The 16527-nt window shown below is 43.3% G+C and overlaps 1 protein-coding gene across 1 annotated transcript; it reads left to right on the top strand.

The window, feature by feature from the left end:
• Window positions 1-2308: 2308 nt before the first annotated feature.
• On the top strand, window positions 2309-15336 carry LOC135388766 (fructose-1,6-bisphosphatase 1-like). Its single transcript, XM_064618544.1, has 6 exons — window positions 2309-2759; window positions 4771-5026; window positions 6086-6226; window positions 7994-8131; window positions 12625-12741; window positions 14995-15336. Exons 1-6 carry the CDS (start codon window positions 2590-2592, stop codon window positions 15184-15186), a joined length of 1014 nt encoding a protein of 337 aa, XP_064474614.1. The 5' UTR covers window positions 2309-2589; the 3' UTR covers window positions 15187-15336.
• Window positions 15337-16527: the final 1191 nt, after the last annotated feature.

Raw genomic sequence — 16527 nt, 5'->3', positions numbered from 1 at the left:
GTATAGACCTTTGCAAAAGTTGTCGCATCACTACCAAGTGCCAATCGCACCTGCTCGGTGCGATGACAGGAATGACGGGAGACAGGGCAATTGGGCAATGGCACAGATACGAGCCGAGTAAAACCCCCTAATCGCGTCCCTTGCAGTCAGAAGTGCTCAAAAGGAAGACAAATTGAACGAGTTACCCAGTTGTGATACCTTTTAGTAGCTTCTTCCAGGAAGTTCAAGGTGGATCGCCCCTAAGATGCAGGGTGGACGCAGCACGGTACCGCGAATTTAAGGTTCCGCGAATAATTGCCTGATCCTGGCTTCTCACAAATTCGCGAATTATTGAGCCCGCGAATTTAAGCACTTATACAGTATTTCATGGAGCTGCTAGGCGTCGCATGGCGCCATGGTCGGCGGGGGCTTCGGAAATGGGAGGTTTTTAAAACTAAGTAGCATAAAAAAATAATAGGATGAGTGAGGTGGGACTTTGCGTACGAGGTGCGTGGAGTGGGGCGTACATATCCTGCCAGAGACAAAGTTCCATCCGTGTAGTTTCTCAACCCCTTTCAATACCCTTAAACTTCAGTTAGTACCGTACCTATTTTACTTCAGTATACTTTAGCGTATACTTCTGTTAGTACATATACTTTAAGCGGGATTGTACAGTGTACAGGTTGGGACAAAAGCGGAACACCACGGTGTCACATTTCTCCGTCGGAGTGACACCCTAGTATCAAACAAGAGCGGACACATCTACTAAGAAATGGGTAGTCACCCGTTTCTTATTCGATCTCTTGCTGGTAGCTGGCAAGGACCGCTCCGATCAAGAAAAGCGCCTGTGCCGTGAACTTTTGTCTCAAGCTGTACACGCTGCTGTGTTGTAGTCACACAAACTCTGAACTGCATACCACTTAGAGAATCTTCGGAAATTTGAGAACGTTATGCTTTAAATGTCGGCCATGATCATGAGCAAAACGGTGGGGAACCCGGAGAATACGTATGTCCCTATATGTTCTGGAACCTTGCCAGTTTGGAACGATGCAGACATGTCATCAATGTAGGTTGCCCACGCCTGACGGAATCTTATGACTTTATGAACCTTTTCCTTTGATGTGTCTTCTCTGTAAAAGCACCTGATCAGTTACAAATATAATAACACTTTAATCATACATATTTCAATCTTATTGTGCTTGTGCCTTTTGTAAAATGGCACTTGGTTGCCTTCTGCATTTCTTTTCTAAATACATGAAAATCTGAAATCAGTAGAAATACGCAATGTCCAGTTCTAACAAAATTCTCATGTGTTTCGTTATTTTGTTGCCCCAGCTAAGAATACAGCATGATAATTCTGAGTAAAAACGCAAGCACAAAATAATGGGAATAATAAGCGTACAGTGACAAAATGGAATAACAATAAAAATATGAAAACTGAAAAAAAAAAAATCGCGAAGGAACTCCGTAGCCAATGGAAGCGTCAGAGCAAGCGTTGCCAACAGTTTTCAGAATTGCGCCTGTTTTCACGGGCTAAAAATACGCGGCGTTCCCTCGGCTGATTCCATATGACAATGAAAAAATGGCTAGGAAGCAAGCGAGCTGGTGAAGATGATGCATAATGTAAAAAACACCGAGACTAGGGAACACGAAGGGACAGACAGACTTCGTGTTTGTGTCTGTCCCTTCGTGTTCCCTAGTCTCGGGGTTTTTTACATTATGATTCAATATGGCTGCCTCCAGGCGCCAGGAAGGTACAGGAGTACACTTTAAAGAAAGGGAAGAGCACCGTTCAAGTCAAGGTTCAAGTCCTTTGCTCTCCCCCGATCCTCCTCTCCGCCTTTCCTCTCTCCGTAAGATTTCTATGCAGTCTCGGATGTATGATACCAACTTGCTGCTTTCTAAGTATTCTATCACTTATGAGTAGTTGAGCACATACAGAAATGAAACTGGAATCGACACCGCCGTGAGGCCCAGATATTTCGGGTATTTCGCAAAAAAATGTCATTTGAAAAGCGCGGCAGTAGGCAGTAGTGGGCACGCCGCCGATCTGCGATGAACGTCGCTGCCGCCGCCAACCAAAAATTGTCCCAACGCCGCCGCCGGCAAAAACGTCATCGGGGGGGTCCATTTGGAGTATGAACTTAGCAGTTTGCAGCGCTCGATTACGCCTTTTACATTGCTTATAAACTGCACAGGAGATGGCGAGAATTGAGGCAGCAGAGCGACTTTTTGGGGTTACAGGCAGAAAAATTACTGCTTCGTCATGTATAGTAATGTTGCTGCGCTGCACGCGCGCACGTTTGAAATTTGATTGTCAGCATATATAGGTAGAATCTCTACTCGCGACCGGCAACCGGCGTTCACTGAACGCAGGAGCCGGAGGCTGCGAACGCAAAATCGCGATAACAACATTGAAGTTGTTGAGGAGAGCAGATAGCGGCGGATCAAAACATGCCCCGGAAGCCTTGGCGACGTCCTTGAAAGCGAAACGATGAGCGACGGTGAGCGATAACACGGGCAGACGAGACCGAGACGGGATCACATCGAGGCAGTCTTGCCACGCAGAACTCTCGTTTATGCTGTACTCGATTTCTGAAGTCTCAAAAAATGTCGCACCAACCTATCGACACCAATGCTATGACTCTGACGCGATTTGTGCTGGCTGAACAGAAGAAAGTGCCCCATGCCACCGGAGATTTGACCCAACTTATTATCAGCCTGCAGGGTGCGATCAAGGCTGTGGCAGCCGCCGTACGGAGAGCGGGCATCGCACAGCTGTAAGCTTTTATTCCTGTTCTTGTTAGTGAACCTTTTCTTGGGTATATCTTGCTCTGTGGACTTGTTCAAAGCAGTTGCATAAGCGACGGTTGTTCTTGCTCGGTGATGCTTCTACTGATGAAAGTTGACCATTAGGCGCTTGTAATTATCCGAGTCTCAGACCTTCAGTGTATGCATCCTTACCCAGCTCATTAAGTATAATCTATTGAGTTGACAAGAGTGATGTCACGCGCTGCGTAAACGTGTAAATGCAGACCAACCAGGAACATGAAATTCTTCCTCAAATTTTCAGAGTTTTGTAACGCATTCTTACGTACGTTTATATTAACACTACAGTGAAGTGGGCATACAAATTTCGATCCCGAAATATGGCATTTGCAGAAGTCTTTCACCAAAAGAGGTTTATGCAAAGTGCAATGTATTTTAAGCCTGATTAAGGTGATCTAGATTCATCACAAAATTATGTCGTTTCTAAGCCAAATGATAGTGACGTTTGGTCTGATGACGTGCTAGATGTTCATAGCTAATGTTTAGGTATTGTAAAGTTAGTTAATATTTAGTTAGACATTTAGTCCAAAGTTTACTGGTGTTTAGAGAGTATGAATGGCTCTGATGAAAGCACTTCAAGCGAATATACAATATGCACGTTACACTCCATCCAGCACACCAGATTGGAGACAAACTGCTTGTGGATTTTGACTCCGTATTAATCTTCCTTAAGGACATCAAGCTTTTGCTGTACATCTGACATTGATTCCTCATGGTGATTGTAGAGTAGACCTAAGGATGAACTTATGCCTGTGGCTTGGTCCTGTTAATGAGCAAAGTTAGTTCGACCTTCTACACTTGACCTTTAACACGTCACATAGAACGACTTGTCTGCACATTGCCCTCCATACATCTTGCTGGCAAGGGAGTACGTCCCTGTGTTTGAATGTTGCGGACAATGACATGTGAGGAGATCTGACATGGGTGCACACCGTCAGACAGTGCAGGGAGAACCCGTATAATTAAAATTGAGCAAATCGCAGGACATTGCTGCAACGAAGATACGTCAGCATAACATCCTACGGCACAGTTTTATCTTCACTATCCTTGCGCCAGAACAGTCCAAGCTCTGTTTAGAGTAATCAGCATAGTTAGTCTACTGTCGCTAGTGTAGTGCAGTTACTGTACTGTAGAACTGTGTGTGTACTGAAACCTTAATGTTGTTTCATCATTTGTATATACACATTTATCGTCTCGTCTTATATTCCCGCCTTTCTCTGTAATGCCCCAAAGCAATGATTCATCCAGACCCTCCGCCCCTCGACACCCCCATAACACCCCTCGATACCCCTCAAACACCCCTCGATACCCCTCGATACCCCTCGATACCCCTCGATACCCCTCAAACACCCCTCGATACCCCCAAACACCCCTCGATACCCCTAACACCCCTCGACACCTCCTAACACCCCCAAAATCTGGAGGAGAACCCCGCCACCGCTAAAATCTTGAGATTGTGCAATATTGAGTGAAAAGCACGTGAATACACCCACTCGTAGAACCCAACTCCGCCCCAAGGACGAAATTCTGGGTAAACCACTGCCCCAAAGCCCTAATAAATAATTATATTCAAATTACGTCAACGCCCTCCATCCAAACTGATCTAGAATTCAGCCGTGCGGAGCGGACCATAGAAATGGACCTGAATCTCGAATAATTGGCACTTCATAAGCAACTGTGCCCATAAAGTAAAATCTAAACGAGTTACTGCGATCAGTGTCTGACTAAATGCTGACGTTTTGGCAGGACATCGAAATACAACATTATTTGCGCCAATCTCAAATAGATGGGAGATAAGGAGGAAAGAGATGTAGAAAATGTTGGTTGTTAATAAACATGGTAGACTACACAAGGAGCAGACACAGACAGCTTTCAGCACTGTCTGTATCTGTTCCTTGTGTCTCTTGTGTGTTCTACCACGTTTACAAGTGCAGCACATCTAATTACTATCATTTTTTGCAGGTACGGTTTTGCTGGCAATACCAACGTGCAAGGAGAGGAACAGAAGACATTAGACGTATTGAGCAATGACTTATTCATCAATACCCTCAAGTCATCCTATACCACTTGTCTCTTGGTATCTGAGGAAAACGATACTGAGGTACAGGTGGAGACAGAGAAACAGGGAAAGTACATTGTATGCTTTGACCCCCTCGATGGCTCTTCCAACATTGACTGTCTGGGCTCCATTGGATCCATCTTTGCCATCTTCCGCAGGGTGAGCAATCCAATCTTTATCTGTGCAAATAATTATGTTAAAACAAAATAGTGAATACATAACTGAAATGAATATGAACCAAATAGTTGTATGCAGCACCTGTACGGAGTAAAGATGTGCACAGCATGTCAGTGGTGTAGCCAGAAAAATATTTCTGGATGGGTTTTATGGGGACTTTACATGGGGGAGGAGGATTTCCTTGCTCGTCATTTTCATCATAATCTATTACGAAACAAAACAGTTTGTGTTGATCCCCACGTCCCCCTTAAGCCCACTAACACAATAAGAGAAGGTCCACAGCAACGCGAGTAATTGGCTTTGGATTTTCTTTTTTTTGCTTCATGTTTGCTTTGGTTTTAAAGGACTGTTCGCACAGCTCTACACATGTACATCATATGCTTACTAGTACTTGCGTGAATTGTGAGTGCAGGTGGAGGAGGTTGTAACCCACCTAAAATCTAATACCTTATTTACTTACATATTGGACTCGCTCAACAGACGCATAAACAAATCATGGACAAATTTGCCATTTTGCAATTGACAGTTTCTGTTTTGGTGAAGAATAAGGGCATTTTTCTGACACCGCAGGGTTCCTATTTGTACACGGCAGTGTAATAAATCTGTGAATGGCTTGTCCCGCTCTATTTATGACTCTTTTAAAGCTACACCTGATATAGTAAAACTCCTGATATAGTAAAGTTATCTACAAGTCCCGGCCAGCTTACTATAAAGATGTTCTGCTGTATTTGGAGGATGATGGTGGTACTGAGGGGCTTCATTTGATGTGGGAGAATTACGACGTTTCATTCCAGGGACATTGCTGTGGATATCTCAGAATAAAACAAGAGTTAAACGGACTTTCAGTGTTGGGTTTCAATTTTCCCACTCGTAAACGCACAACCTCAATGGCGCAGTATTTTGGGTAACAAATATGCGTCTTCTAAGCGAGAAAATACGGTAGCTTTTATTGTAGCTCAATGTTCTCTCATTGCTTTCCATGATTTGTCTTCTTTTTTTCTCTTCCAACTGTCCTAAGCAACACTTTGATAATCATTTCAGACAAGTTCAGGGCAACCATCTGCGAAGGATGCATTGCAGACCGGTCGCCATGTCGTCTGTGCCGGTTATGCATTGTATGGGAGCGCGACAATGGTTGTCATAAGCTTGGGCGAGGGAGTCAATGGGTTCATGCTCGACCCGGTAAGCTTTTTTGACATTATTAGTCTGATTGCATTGTTTTGTGCTTGGGCATTCCCAATGAATTGTTGCCGTTAGCTGATGTATTCTTTACGAGAGCGGCTTACCTGTTGTGTGATTTGGTGCAAGTTATACACGGGTAATATTTAAATCCATTTTTGACGACTTTTCTGTACGTGCAGCCACTACACGGCTGCAGCCATTACCTATGGATATACGATAAGTAATTAAATTCCTTGTATGTTTAAAGCGAATGCATTCGTGCTGTCTTGGCATGAGAGGTCATTAGCCTAGCTACTTCATTTATACAGGAGGTTCACTGAAGGCATACTTGGCTCTGAGTCAAGATGAGCACAAGCACACAGAAGAGGTGATATCGAGATACCCCTAGTGATAACTGGAGATACGAGGTGCTGCATCATCCCGTTACACATTGTTATATGATGCTTGCCAGCATGTTCTTAACATCCGTCTGGATGTCAGGCATAGGTAGAGCGGACCAAAGGTCAGTCATTCAAAAGAACTGGCACGTAGCACTCTTAGAAACGAGGAACGGGAAAAAAAAACTATGTTATGAGAAGTAGAAATTAGGCCTAGAAGCCCTGGGATTCGCACACAAAGTATGACAGCAGCGTGCTATCCTGCTGCGCAGGAGAGCCTCCAATCTCGCATTTCAGAAATACTCCTTCCCTCGGCTGCCAGTCGGCGCGTCAAGTGAGTCACCCAATAGTGAGACGGGTGCCTTCTTTATTTGACCAATACTACTGTAAACGTATTTTTATTCGCGATGTATTAATTTTCGCGAATTTCGCGACCGCTAAAGAATCGCGAAAAATTGTACTCGCGAACAGAGCTTGGCGTTTATCCCGCCAAAGAAAAATGGCCCCGGAATCGCGAAATTAAACACTCGCGAATAACTTCGCAAATGACTGAATGCGCGGTTCGCGAAAATTAGTACATCGCGAATAAAAATACGTTTACAGTATATGCACTTTAACTGCAGGCGGCTTGCTGGACAGAAAGCAAAAGATGATAATCTGATAACTCTCGAATGTATCAGTAGCACAAGACTTCACCCAGTCTTACAGGTTTAAAAACAGCACCTGATTTTTCCCTCCTGAATCTGGTAAAGGCGTTGAATCCGAAAAAGCCAGTCCCTATGTGTAAGTTACTCTGAAGAGCTAGCTAAGTTACATGACTCAAAGTAACTTACCCTGGTTACAGGAGAAGTTACTAAAACCAAAATGTAATTCACCGACGTTACTCAACAAATGTTATTGATGTACCTTTGAGTTACTTCGGGTGGTGTTCATTTAAAGTGGCTTTACAACATATCCTACATGCAACATATTGAGAAATAATGTTATTCATGCCAGAAGTTCACAATTTACACAATGAACCAGATGATAAAATATACTGTGAACAACGAAAGTTGTACGCAGAAATCAGCACACCTGAACAGAAGCACGTGAACACATCTAACATCAATGTTAAATTAGTTGGTATGTGTCACTAGACAACATACTCATAATTAAAGTTGTGCATGCATAGGACTATAAAATAAAATTTTGAAAAGAGGTAAATAATTTGGTATGACCAATGAACACGCAAACAGTTAGAACCTTGTTTGAGCATACATATTATGTTTGTTATGTTAATCGCTACAAAGCTTCCGGGGAATATGTTCGCTATTCGCTTACTGAAGGCTCACGAAGTGTAAGAGAATGACAGTGTGCTGCAGTTTTTTATTTTAGGAACATCTCTTTGCAGTCGATTGGAGAGTTCATCCTGACTGACCCAAACATGAGGATCAAACCACGGGGCAAGATCTACAGCGTCAACGAGGGCTATGTTTCAATGTGGGATGAAGCAATCAAAGAATATGTGGAAAGCAAGAAGTTTCCAAAGGTAACTTTGTGTTTCATATTATTGTGTCCAGTGCAGACATACTGCAAAAGTGTACTGCAAAAATGGTGAAGGTCATGGTCCTAATAATTTACAAAGATGGGTGCACATTTAGGAAATAAATTTCATGGTCCGTTTTGGTTGGTGTTTCACCGTGGGGCTCTTCTGGGCATAGTGTGTACATAGAGTTGGCAGAAGAATCTAATAAATGATACAGTACATTGGTGACGCCCTTTCTTTTCATGACGTTGCCTTTAGTCTTCCCAATTCAGAGCGTTGGAATGCAAGGTCCTTACTAACACTTCAGGTGACAAGCCAGTATTCAGACCAGTGCCCGATTGCCCATTGTGCACTCGTTCTTGTGTCTGAGTTATACCTAGGATTTCTGGTTTTCGGAGATGATAGTTTGAGGCCTCCTGGAATGTGGCAAGTATGAGCGCAATACCATGCTACAGCAGTAAGAGTTTCAATTGGCTTATACCATCACTAGATAAACAGAGCTTCTCTTTTTCATCGATGTTTGCCTAACCTACCAGAAACCATAATCGCTGAAAGTGAGGAACCGTAATTATAATTCAACAGTGAAGATGGTGGAAGTCCTACTGTCGTTATGCTGTGCAATTTGCTGAATTTGTCCAACTTATGGACAAATTCAGCCTCTACCATAGCCTCCCCCCCCCCCCCCCCCCCCCCTGGGCCCACCTGAAGCTGAAGGGTTGCGCCAAAAAGACTCCTCCGGGAAGAAAACCGCCACCTTAGTAAATATTATTTGAGTCTTCAGAGGAATGCTCGGTCACCATTTTCAATCCCTTTTAAATAGAGAAAAGGAAATAGAGCAGAGGAACAGAGCTAAGGAAAAAACAAACACATGCAGCGTCACATGTACCACGTGTACCACCGTGTACCAATTATTTCATGAACAAACATGGTAGAGGATGTCTCATTAACCATGTAAAAAATCGTAGCTTAAAAAGCATTTATGAACAATACGTGATCAACAGCATTTATATCCAGGGAAATCTTGCCACCTGCCACAAGTAATTTTACCAAATGTTAGTTAAAAAATAATTGGTTGACTAATGTAATGTTTTCTTCACAGAATACCACAAAATACTACAAAGTAGTTACCTATGATGCAAGTGTAAAAACGTGTGAAAATGGTTGCTTGAGAAGCGCAATTGCTGGATAGCCCTCAGTTCCCTGTCAAGTTAATGCAAGAAACGGCAGAAAAAAATCTGTGGTCAGCCTCTTCCTGGTTCCTTCTCACTGTTGTTACAGATAACTGTGGCGTTGCAACCTGCGGCCGTTATCAGTAGATGCATCGGGACGAAAACTTAAGGAGCGATTCCATGGTACTCCTCGTGTCACATGGTGACTGTGAACTTTGTGCATGTTAGCAATTGCGCTTCTCAAAGTGCCCATTTTTGACACATTTCTTCCGACTGCATCATTGCAGTAGGTAACATATTTTGCAGTGGATTTGGGTAAATCCATTGCCCTTCTTGACTGTGGCATAGAAATATTTTGTTCCCTTAGCTTGGCACTTCAGACTTCGAGAAATTCAATTTATTTTAATAAAATTTGCTTGCAGTACATGTTGTTGATCGCAAATTTTTCGGTACCTATCTTTCTTCTCACACTTTTTTGACTTGGTTACTGAAACACCCTGTCTCACCTAAAATACTGTATAAGTGCTTAAATTCGCGGGCTCAATATTTCGCGAATTTGTGAGAAGCCAGGATCAGGCAATTATTCGCGGAACCTTAAATTCGCGGTACCGCGCTGCGTCCACCCTGCATCTTAGGGGCCATCCACCTTGAACTTCCTAGAAGAAGCTAATAAAAGGTATCACAACTGGGTAACTCGTTCAATTTGTCTTCCTTTTGAGCACTTCTGACTGCAAGGAATGCGATTAGGGGGTTTTACTCGGCTCGTATCTGTGCCATTGCCCAATTGCCCTGTCTCCCGTCATTCCTGTCATCGCACCGAGCAGGTGCGATTGGCACTTGGTAGTGATACGACAACTTTTGCAAAGGTCTATACGCGTGGCAGAGTGCATACGCACTTGCTGGATGATCCAGGCTGACAAGGAACCGGAATCACGGGAGGCTTACATCCGCGCGGGATTCGTACGTCAAGGCGGGACTACAGTCTCCAGTTGCAGCGGCGAACTGAACACTTTGCGAGGCAATGCAGTGTAACAGCGTAAGAAACTCCGTATACATAAGTTGCCTCAGCGTCCTGGGTCAAATTTCTTACATATTTCACGTATTTTTCTGTCATTGGTTCGGATATTTCGCGGGACTTTAAATTCGCGAAAAAAGGGCGTTCGCGAATTTCGCGAAAAATAGGTCCTCGCGAAAATTACTACTTATACAGTATCATGAAATTCTATTTAAATAGGGAAAGCAACATGTCTTTCCTATTGAACGGTTCTACAGTGTTCCACTGCCATTTACTTGAATTGTGCGACTCACCATGACTTTTGTATAGGGGTGTGCGAGTATTCGAGTTCTCGAATTCGAATCGAATATCAAACGCTCGATCTATTCGATTCGCGAATCGAATATCCAATATTCGAATTTTCGAATATTCGACTATTTCACGAATATGAACGACACAACCCGAAAGTGGGCTTCACCTGATGCCTCCGTGCATGAGGTGAAGCCTGTTTTACGAAATTGCCCTTGTTGCAGGACCAACACAGGCCGGATGGTGTTTTGTTTGAGATAACGTTATGCAAAGTTAGTTTTGTAGACATCGTCTGTGGAAGTGGTGGCGCGCCTCCCACATGCAGTTTAGCGGTGCCGACGAGGGACTTTCATTTGATGTCTGTGAGGTTGCCTTTAAAAAGTTAGAACTCTTGAATAATGACTACAGCCCACGAACAAGAAGGGTGTCTTAAAGATGTCCTTTACGTCTAAAATTTCAGTAGTGCAACTTCCTATAGGGAGTGCAAAGAAACTAAAGGGCATGGCAAAGCTGAGGCAGGATGCCAATTCGTTTGTTTCACAAATGGCCTGTGGTTGTCTGAAGCAATTACAGCCTCATCCGTGTTACATGCTACTGCCTGACATAAAATTTCGAAATTAAGGTAACCACTCCAGTACTCCAGTAAGTGTAGGCTCACCTGGAAAGCAGGAAGCACTCTCATCTAAACTTAAAGAGTAGGTGCTTTAAACAGAAGAATTGCATGTCTCTCTTATGACAGTTAATGCCAGAAATATTGCACTAAAGCCATGTGATACAAAATGGAAACTTTTAGTGCAAAAGTCACATATTGTAAATTCTGCACGAATATTTGATATTAGATTCGATATTCGATTCGACTTAAAATATTCGGATTCGCACACCCCTACTTTTGTATCATTTGGCACCATGTTCCTATATATATATACAAGTACCATATTACTGCACATTTCTCTGCATGCTGGGATAAAACAAGGATGACGAGCATGCCCGAAAAACTTGTATTTCCCGGCCTGTCGAGATATGCAACCGAAGAAGCGATAGAAAAAATCTGGTCCACCTCATTAAATCTGACATGCCAATAAATATGCGATAATCCGGTAATCTAGTGACTTCCATTTCAGTGACAGACCCATTTCAGCACTATTTAATTAGTAGAATTCAGCTGAGAATAGTGTTGCTCTCCTTATGTTAAAGCGTCCTTGCAGGTTTATACCTTGTACAGTTGTCTTTTTGATGGAGCCTATCTATAGCAAAACCGAGAGTGGTGCAACACAAGTATGCAGCACCCTTATCATTGAAAGGTTGTCTCCCGATAAGTGGGAGCAGAAGACAAGGAGTGACGCAACAAGTCTAGTGGCAGTCTGCCTGGATTGGCTCTTCTTGTCGTAAAACCTTTGCTCTTTTTCGTTTAGTTTTTTACAGTGCTGTAAAAACCATTCTCATTGCAAAATTGCTGCTCAGCAATTTTGCAATGGCTGATTGCATGATTGCTGCTTTGTATTCATCCTTGGTGCTTGAGGAATTTATGATAAAATGCCTTCCAAACCTAGTAGTGAGCAGAAGAAAAGAAATGATAATGTTGTTAATAATAGTAGGGGTATGCGAATCCGAACATTTGAAGTCGAATTGAATACAGTATTGAATTGAATGGGGAAAAAAATGCCGTATACTGAATCGAATATTGAATATTCCTGCAAATTTTACAATACGTGCCTTTTGCACTAAAAGTTTGCAATTTGTAAACTATGGCTTTAGTGTAATTTTTCTGCCATTAACTGCCACAAGTGAGACATCTATATCCTTTGTGGGAAACCCCTACTCTTTAATTTTACATGATAGTTTTTCCGGCTGAGTCTACACTTACTGGGGCAATTATCTTGATTTCAAAATTTGATGCCATGCAGTGGTATTAAACACATACTGAATGCATAATAAAGCTTCTAGGTATTATTTGGTTGGGTTCTTTTGGCAAATTATGAGTACAGCAACATTCATATATTTTATGATCCGGGTGCTATTTGCAGAGTGGCAAGCCCTATGGAGCACGTTACATTGGGTCCATGGTTGCAGACGTGCACCGGACCTTGAAGTACGGTGGAATTTTTATGTACCCTGCGACGAAGGAGTCTCCAAAAGGAAAGGCAAGTGCCTCAATGGCAATTTTGGAAAGGCCAGTGAACCTGGCTTCTGATGACTGAATAACCCGGGAATACACTTTAACAGTGCATGTGAGAGTTTTGCACTTTTTCTGTTGTTCGAGGGAACTTGACTATGACAGTAAGCTATTTATTGGCTATATACAAGGGCTGTGCAAATAGTAAAAATGTCAAATACAAATTGAAAAAAGTGAGCCCCCTGAAAGACGCGAAGGGCAACAACGTTGCCAGACGAGAGCCGCGAGTTCCGTCGGAGCCTAACATGACGTCACAGTTCTCAAAAACAAAAATTATCTCTAGCTTTTGCGTCACGTAGAGCCAAAACATTTTGCAGGAATGTAAAGTGAGACAAGAAGATTTCAGAAACATAACTTTGATAGGATTCTGAATACGTGAGATTTAGTCCGTAGTTGCACTTTAACCCTGCCCTCTTATGTCATGGCAGGTTGTAGAGACACAGCACATCTCTCGAAAATGACTTCCTTAATGGCTAATTGTAACCAGGCACCCCTGCTCTCAATGGACCTTGAACCTCCTCCTTCCGCGATGCTAAAACGACGCACATTGAGCACTATCATTCGAGCTATGCTCTCTCACATGCTCATGGTTGCTTTCGCTTCATGACAAAGGTGATGTCTTTGATACCTCCCATCGTGTTCACAACTGCTGCTTTTAAGAAGCTCACTGAGTATGATGGGGCGTAGTTCAATATGGTTGTGCAACAAAGATGCAGTACTTTGCTGATATTTGGAGGATTTGATGACAAGCATTACACTCCGCTGTCAAAGGCAATTTGGACGTAAGTACTCCCATGCACCGCCTTCTCCGACTGGCATTGTGGATGCTTACACGCTGCGTAGCACACAGGCAGCCCTCGGTGTGCATGTCATTGGACTATCTCGACACTATAATTCCTTGTTCAGGTGCAGCATTCGGATAACCCAATCAGACGAGGAGGGTCGACTTTTACGAGCACAATAAGAACCCATGCACAAGAATGGCGAAGCTAAACAAATTCTGCACTAAACTGCTAGTAGTGCAGACAGTGATTGCACACGTGCACGTAACCCATGCGAGCCGCTGTTGCATAGCATAGTTCTGTATCGTGGGAACTTCTATTCATGTATCTATGCATTCTATATGGAATTCTCATGTAGAATTTCAGCCATCCATTGTGCGTGTTTTGTTACTAAAAGCGGATCCGGGCAGCGGGCATCGTGCTGGTCTGGTGAGAAGCCGTTGAGAAATTGCTCGTGATGCGATTGGTGATTTTGCGTGACGCAGATGTCATGAGCATGGACGGCACTTCTACGGTGCTTTCCTGTCGGGGAAAAACACTACTTGGGTTCAGCACGTAAGGCTTGTGCCTTCGGGAATCTGGAATATTTGAATACATTCGATTTATTTGAAGGCCACGAATATAGGACTGTAGAATCGAATCAAATGTGAATACTGGCTGGTCCCACTCGGCTGTATAACTCAACTGCAAAAACAACATCCATGCTGTTCTCATAGCTTTTTATAAAAATTCTGTGAAGGGTTCTTTATCTTTAATAATCTTTAATAAACATATTCTCCCCCCTCCCCCCCCCTCTGTGAAGGGTAAAAGTAAACACCCTGTAGTTTGAAAAAGGTTGAGGCAATGCAGTGCAGACACAGACAAAGGTAACACATGGACAGCATTATCTCATCGTGTTTCAGTGTACCAACCAACACGATTTACACTGTCTTGCCTTTCTAGTTTGCACTTCCTGTGGATGTTTCTTTCAACTTTACAGTATATTACACGTAAACTGTTTATGGAAGTTTCTTACAACAACAGGACAACAGTTGTTTTGATAAAAAAGATTTCAAGATTTTCATGGGCGGTTTGGACCATCGTGGCATGTCACTGAAGTGGATATTGTGTTCAATGCCAGCACAAGCAACTAGCCAACTATCAGCTGAAATAGTTGCAGAAATTGCGGGCCACTACTCCAGCACCTCTTATATCGATCGGCCTCCCAGAAAGTATCCAGATTTTTTCCGTAAAGCCATTGGTGGTCAAGCAGCATTTGTGACCATCTTGACATGGAACTCCCCTCCATTATTATTGGTGCAGGCTACTCAGACATGCATATCTATACAGTCTGCATTCAGTTGGCGCTTCTTTGGATTGCAATTGTGACACTCAAGGCTATACAGGAGTGCGTGTTCTGAGCGTGATACATGTTGAAGCAAATTTCATTTCGTTTGCAGCTGCGCCTTCTGTACGAGTGCATACCCATGGCTTTCATAATTGAACGTGCTGGTGGAAAGGCCTCCAATGGCAAGATACCCATCCTGGATGTCCAGCCGGAGTCCCTCCACTGCCGCACTCCAGTGTTCCTCGGTTCCTCAGAAGATGTTGATGAAGTTCTTCAGCTCTACAAAAAGCATGGTTTGGCATGAGAGGGCTCCGGAGTGAGATGCCCTCTCTGTGCTCCTTGCAATTTGACCTATGCGCATGTAGTTTTCTAAAGCATTCCCTGTATATGCTCACAGCTCTGAGGAAGTTGTGTGCCAATACAATATTTTTACAAATTGTTTTGGACAACAAAATAGTGTCATGTGAGCTCATTTTGCTGGTCCCTTCTCTGCCTGTCAGGCTCAAAGCACTTTAAACAGGTTGGAAACTCTGGTAGGTGAGATAGCCTAGATACGGGTAGATACGGGACTATACGGGTAACTACCGTATTGTCTAGAATCTAAGACGACCTGGGACCTAGGACGACCCCCTGAGTTCAGGGTACACAATTTGGATAAAAAAGTAAACGGGGATTGGGAGGCAGTATAGCAGTTGGAATCAATTGCACAATACCACTTATCCATCATCACTTTCTTCGCTGCTGTGTTCCTTCTTGCTATCTGCACACAGCTCATTGTCCTCCGTTCCACCCGAAGAGTTGGACAAACCATATTTTTTAATAGCGTGCACGACAACGTCATCAGGCACGTTCCACTAAGCTTCCAAAATCCACTACACTGGCACAATTCTTGATCTCTCCCTGTTGTTTTAGCCACCTCGTAACATTTGCTTCTGATACTTGAAACTGCCTTGCCACCGCTAAATTGTTGCTGTATTCACGAAAGTGTAAACTTTTCGTCCAAATGCAGGAGACAGACGCCATGACAGTGAATAAATGCCGTCCCCATTGTGCCTGTATTGCCGTATTTGCATCGCGCTGACACTGCAATGCGTGATATCGGTCGCGCCGCACTATTGGCTGATCCTGTCACCTACATCCCTCTCTCCCCTGACCTTGTTGTGGCACGCTTATTCGAATCTAAGACGACCTCCGACTTTGGAATACTGAATTTGGGGAAAAAAGGTGGTCTTATACCTCTGTCAGACGGGCACATATACGGCATTAAGAAATGGCCGTAAGTTAGATACTGCTGGGAAGCTGCCAAACTGTATCCGTGAAGGCATTTTGCCGATGATGTCACCATTGATAAACACATCTGTGAACGTTGAATGTAATGCAGTGAAGTCACGTTTTTTCTCACTGAGAGTACACAAAGACGTTTGGTTGGTATTTTCAAAATTTTGAAAATACAACAGCAAACTAGATTTGCTTTGAAGGGCTTTGGATATTTTTTTTGAGTGCTGTCCGACTTTTTGGATGCAGACGACACAGTGTGATGCCGCGTGCAGTGGTTCGACGGTGTCACTACGATAACTACTACCGGATAACGTACGTCACACTTGTAAACAGAGCAGGTGTGACGTTATCTGGTGAGTGCGCTAAT

Source organism: Ornithodoros turicata, chromosome 3 (genome assembly GCF_037126465.1).
Source record: "Ornithodoros turicata isolate Travis chromosome 3, ASM3712646v1, whole genome shotgun sequence".
Taxonomy (NCBI): domain Eukaryota; kingdom Metazoa; phylum Arthropoda; class Arachnida; order Ixodida; family Argasidae; genus Ornithodoros; species Ornithodoros turicata.
Note: the sequence above shows the minus strand (reverse complement) of the source record. Positions and strands in the feature narration are given on the sequence as shown.

What these genes read in the sequence shown, in the direction of transcription:
- LOC135388766 (XM_064618544.1), top strand. Translation starts at nt 2,590, where the DNA reads ATGTCGCACCAACCTATCGACACCAATGCTATGACTCTGACGCGATTT. An exon ending in TCTTTGCCATCTTCCGCAGG is followed by an intron (nt 5,027 to 6,085) that starts GTGAGCAATCCA and finishes TAATCATTTCAG; the next exon opens with ACAAGTTCAGGGCAACCATC. An exon ending in ATGGGTTCATGCTCGACCCG is followed by an intron (nt 6,227 to 7,993) that starts GTAAGCTTTTTT and finishes ATCTCTTTGCAG; the next exon opens with TCGATTGGAGAGTTCATCCT.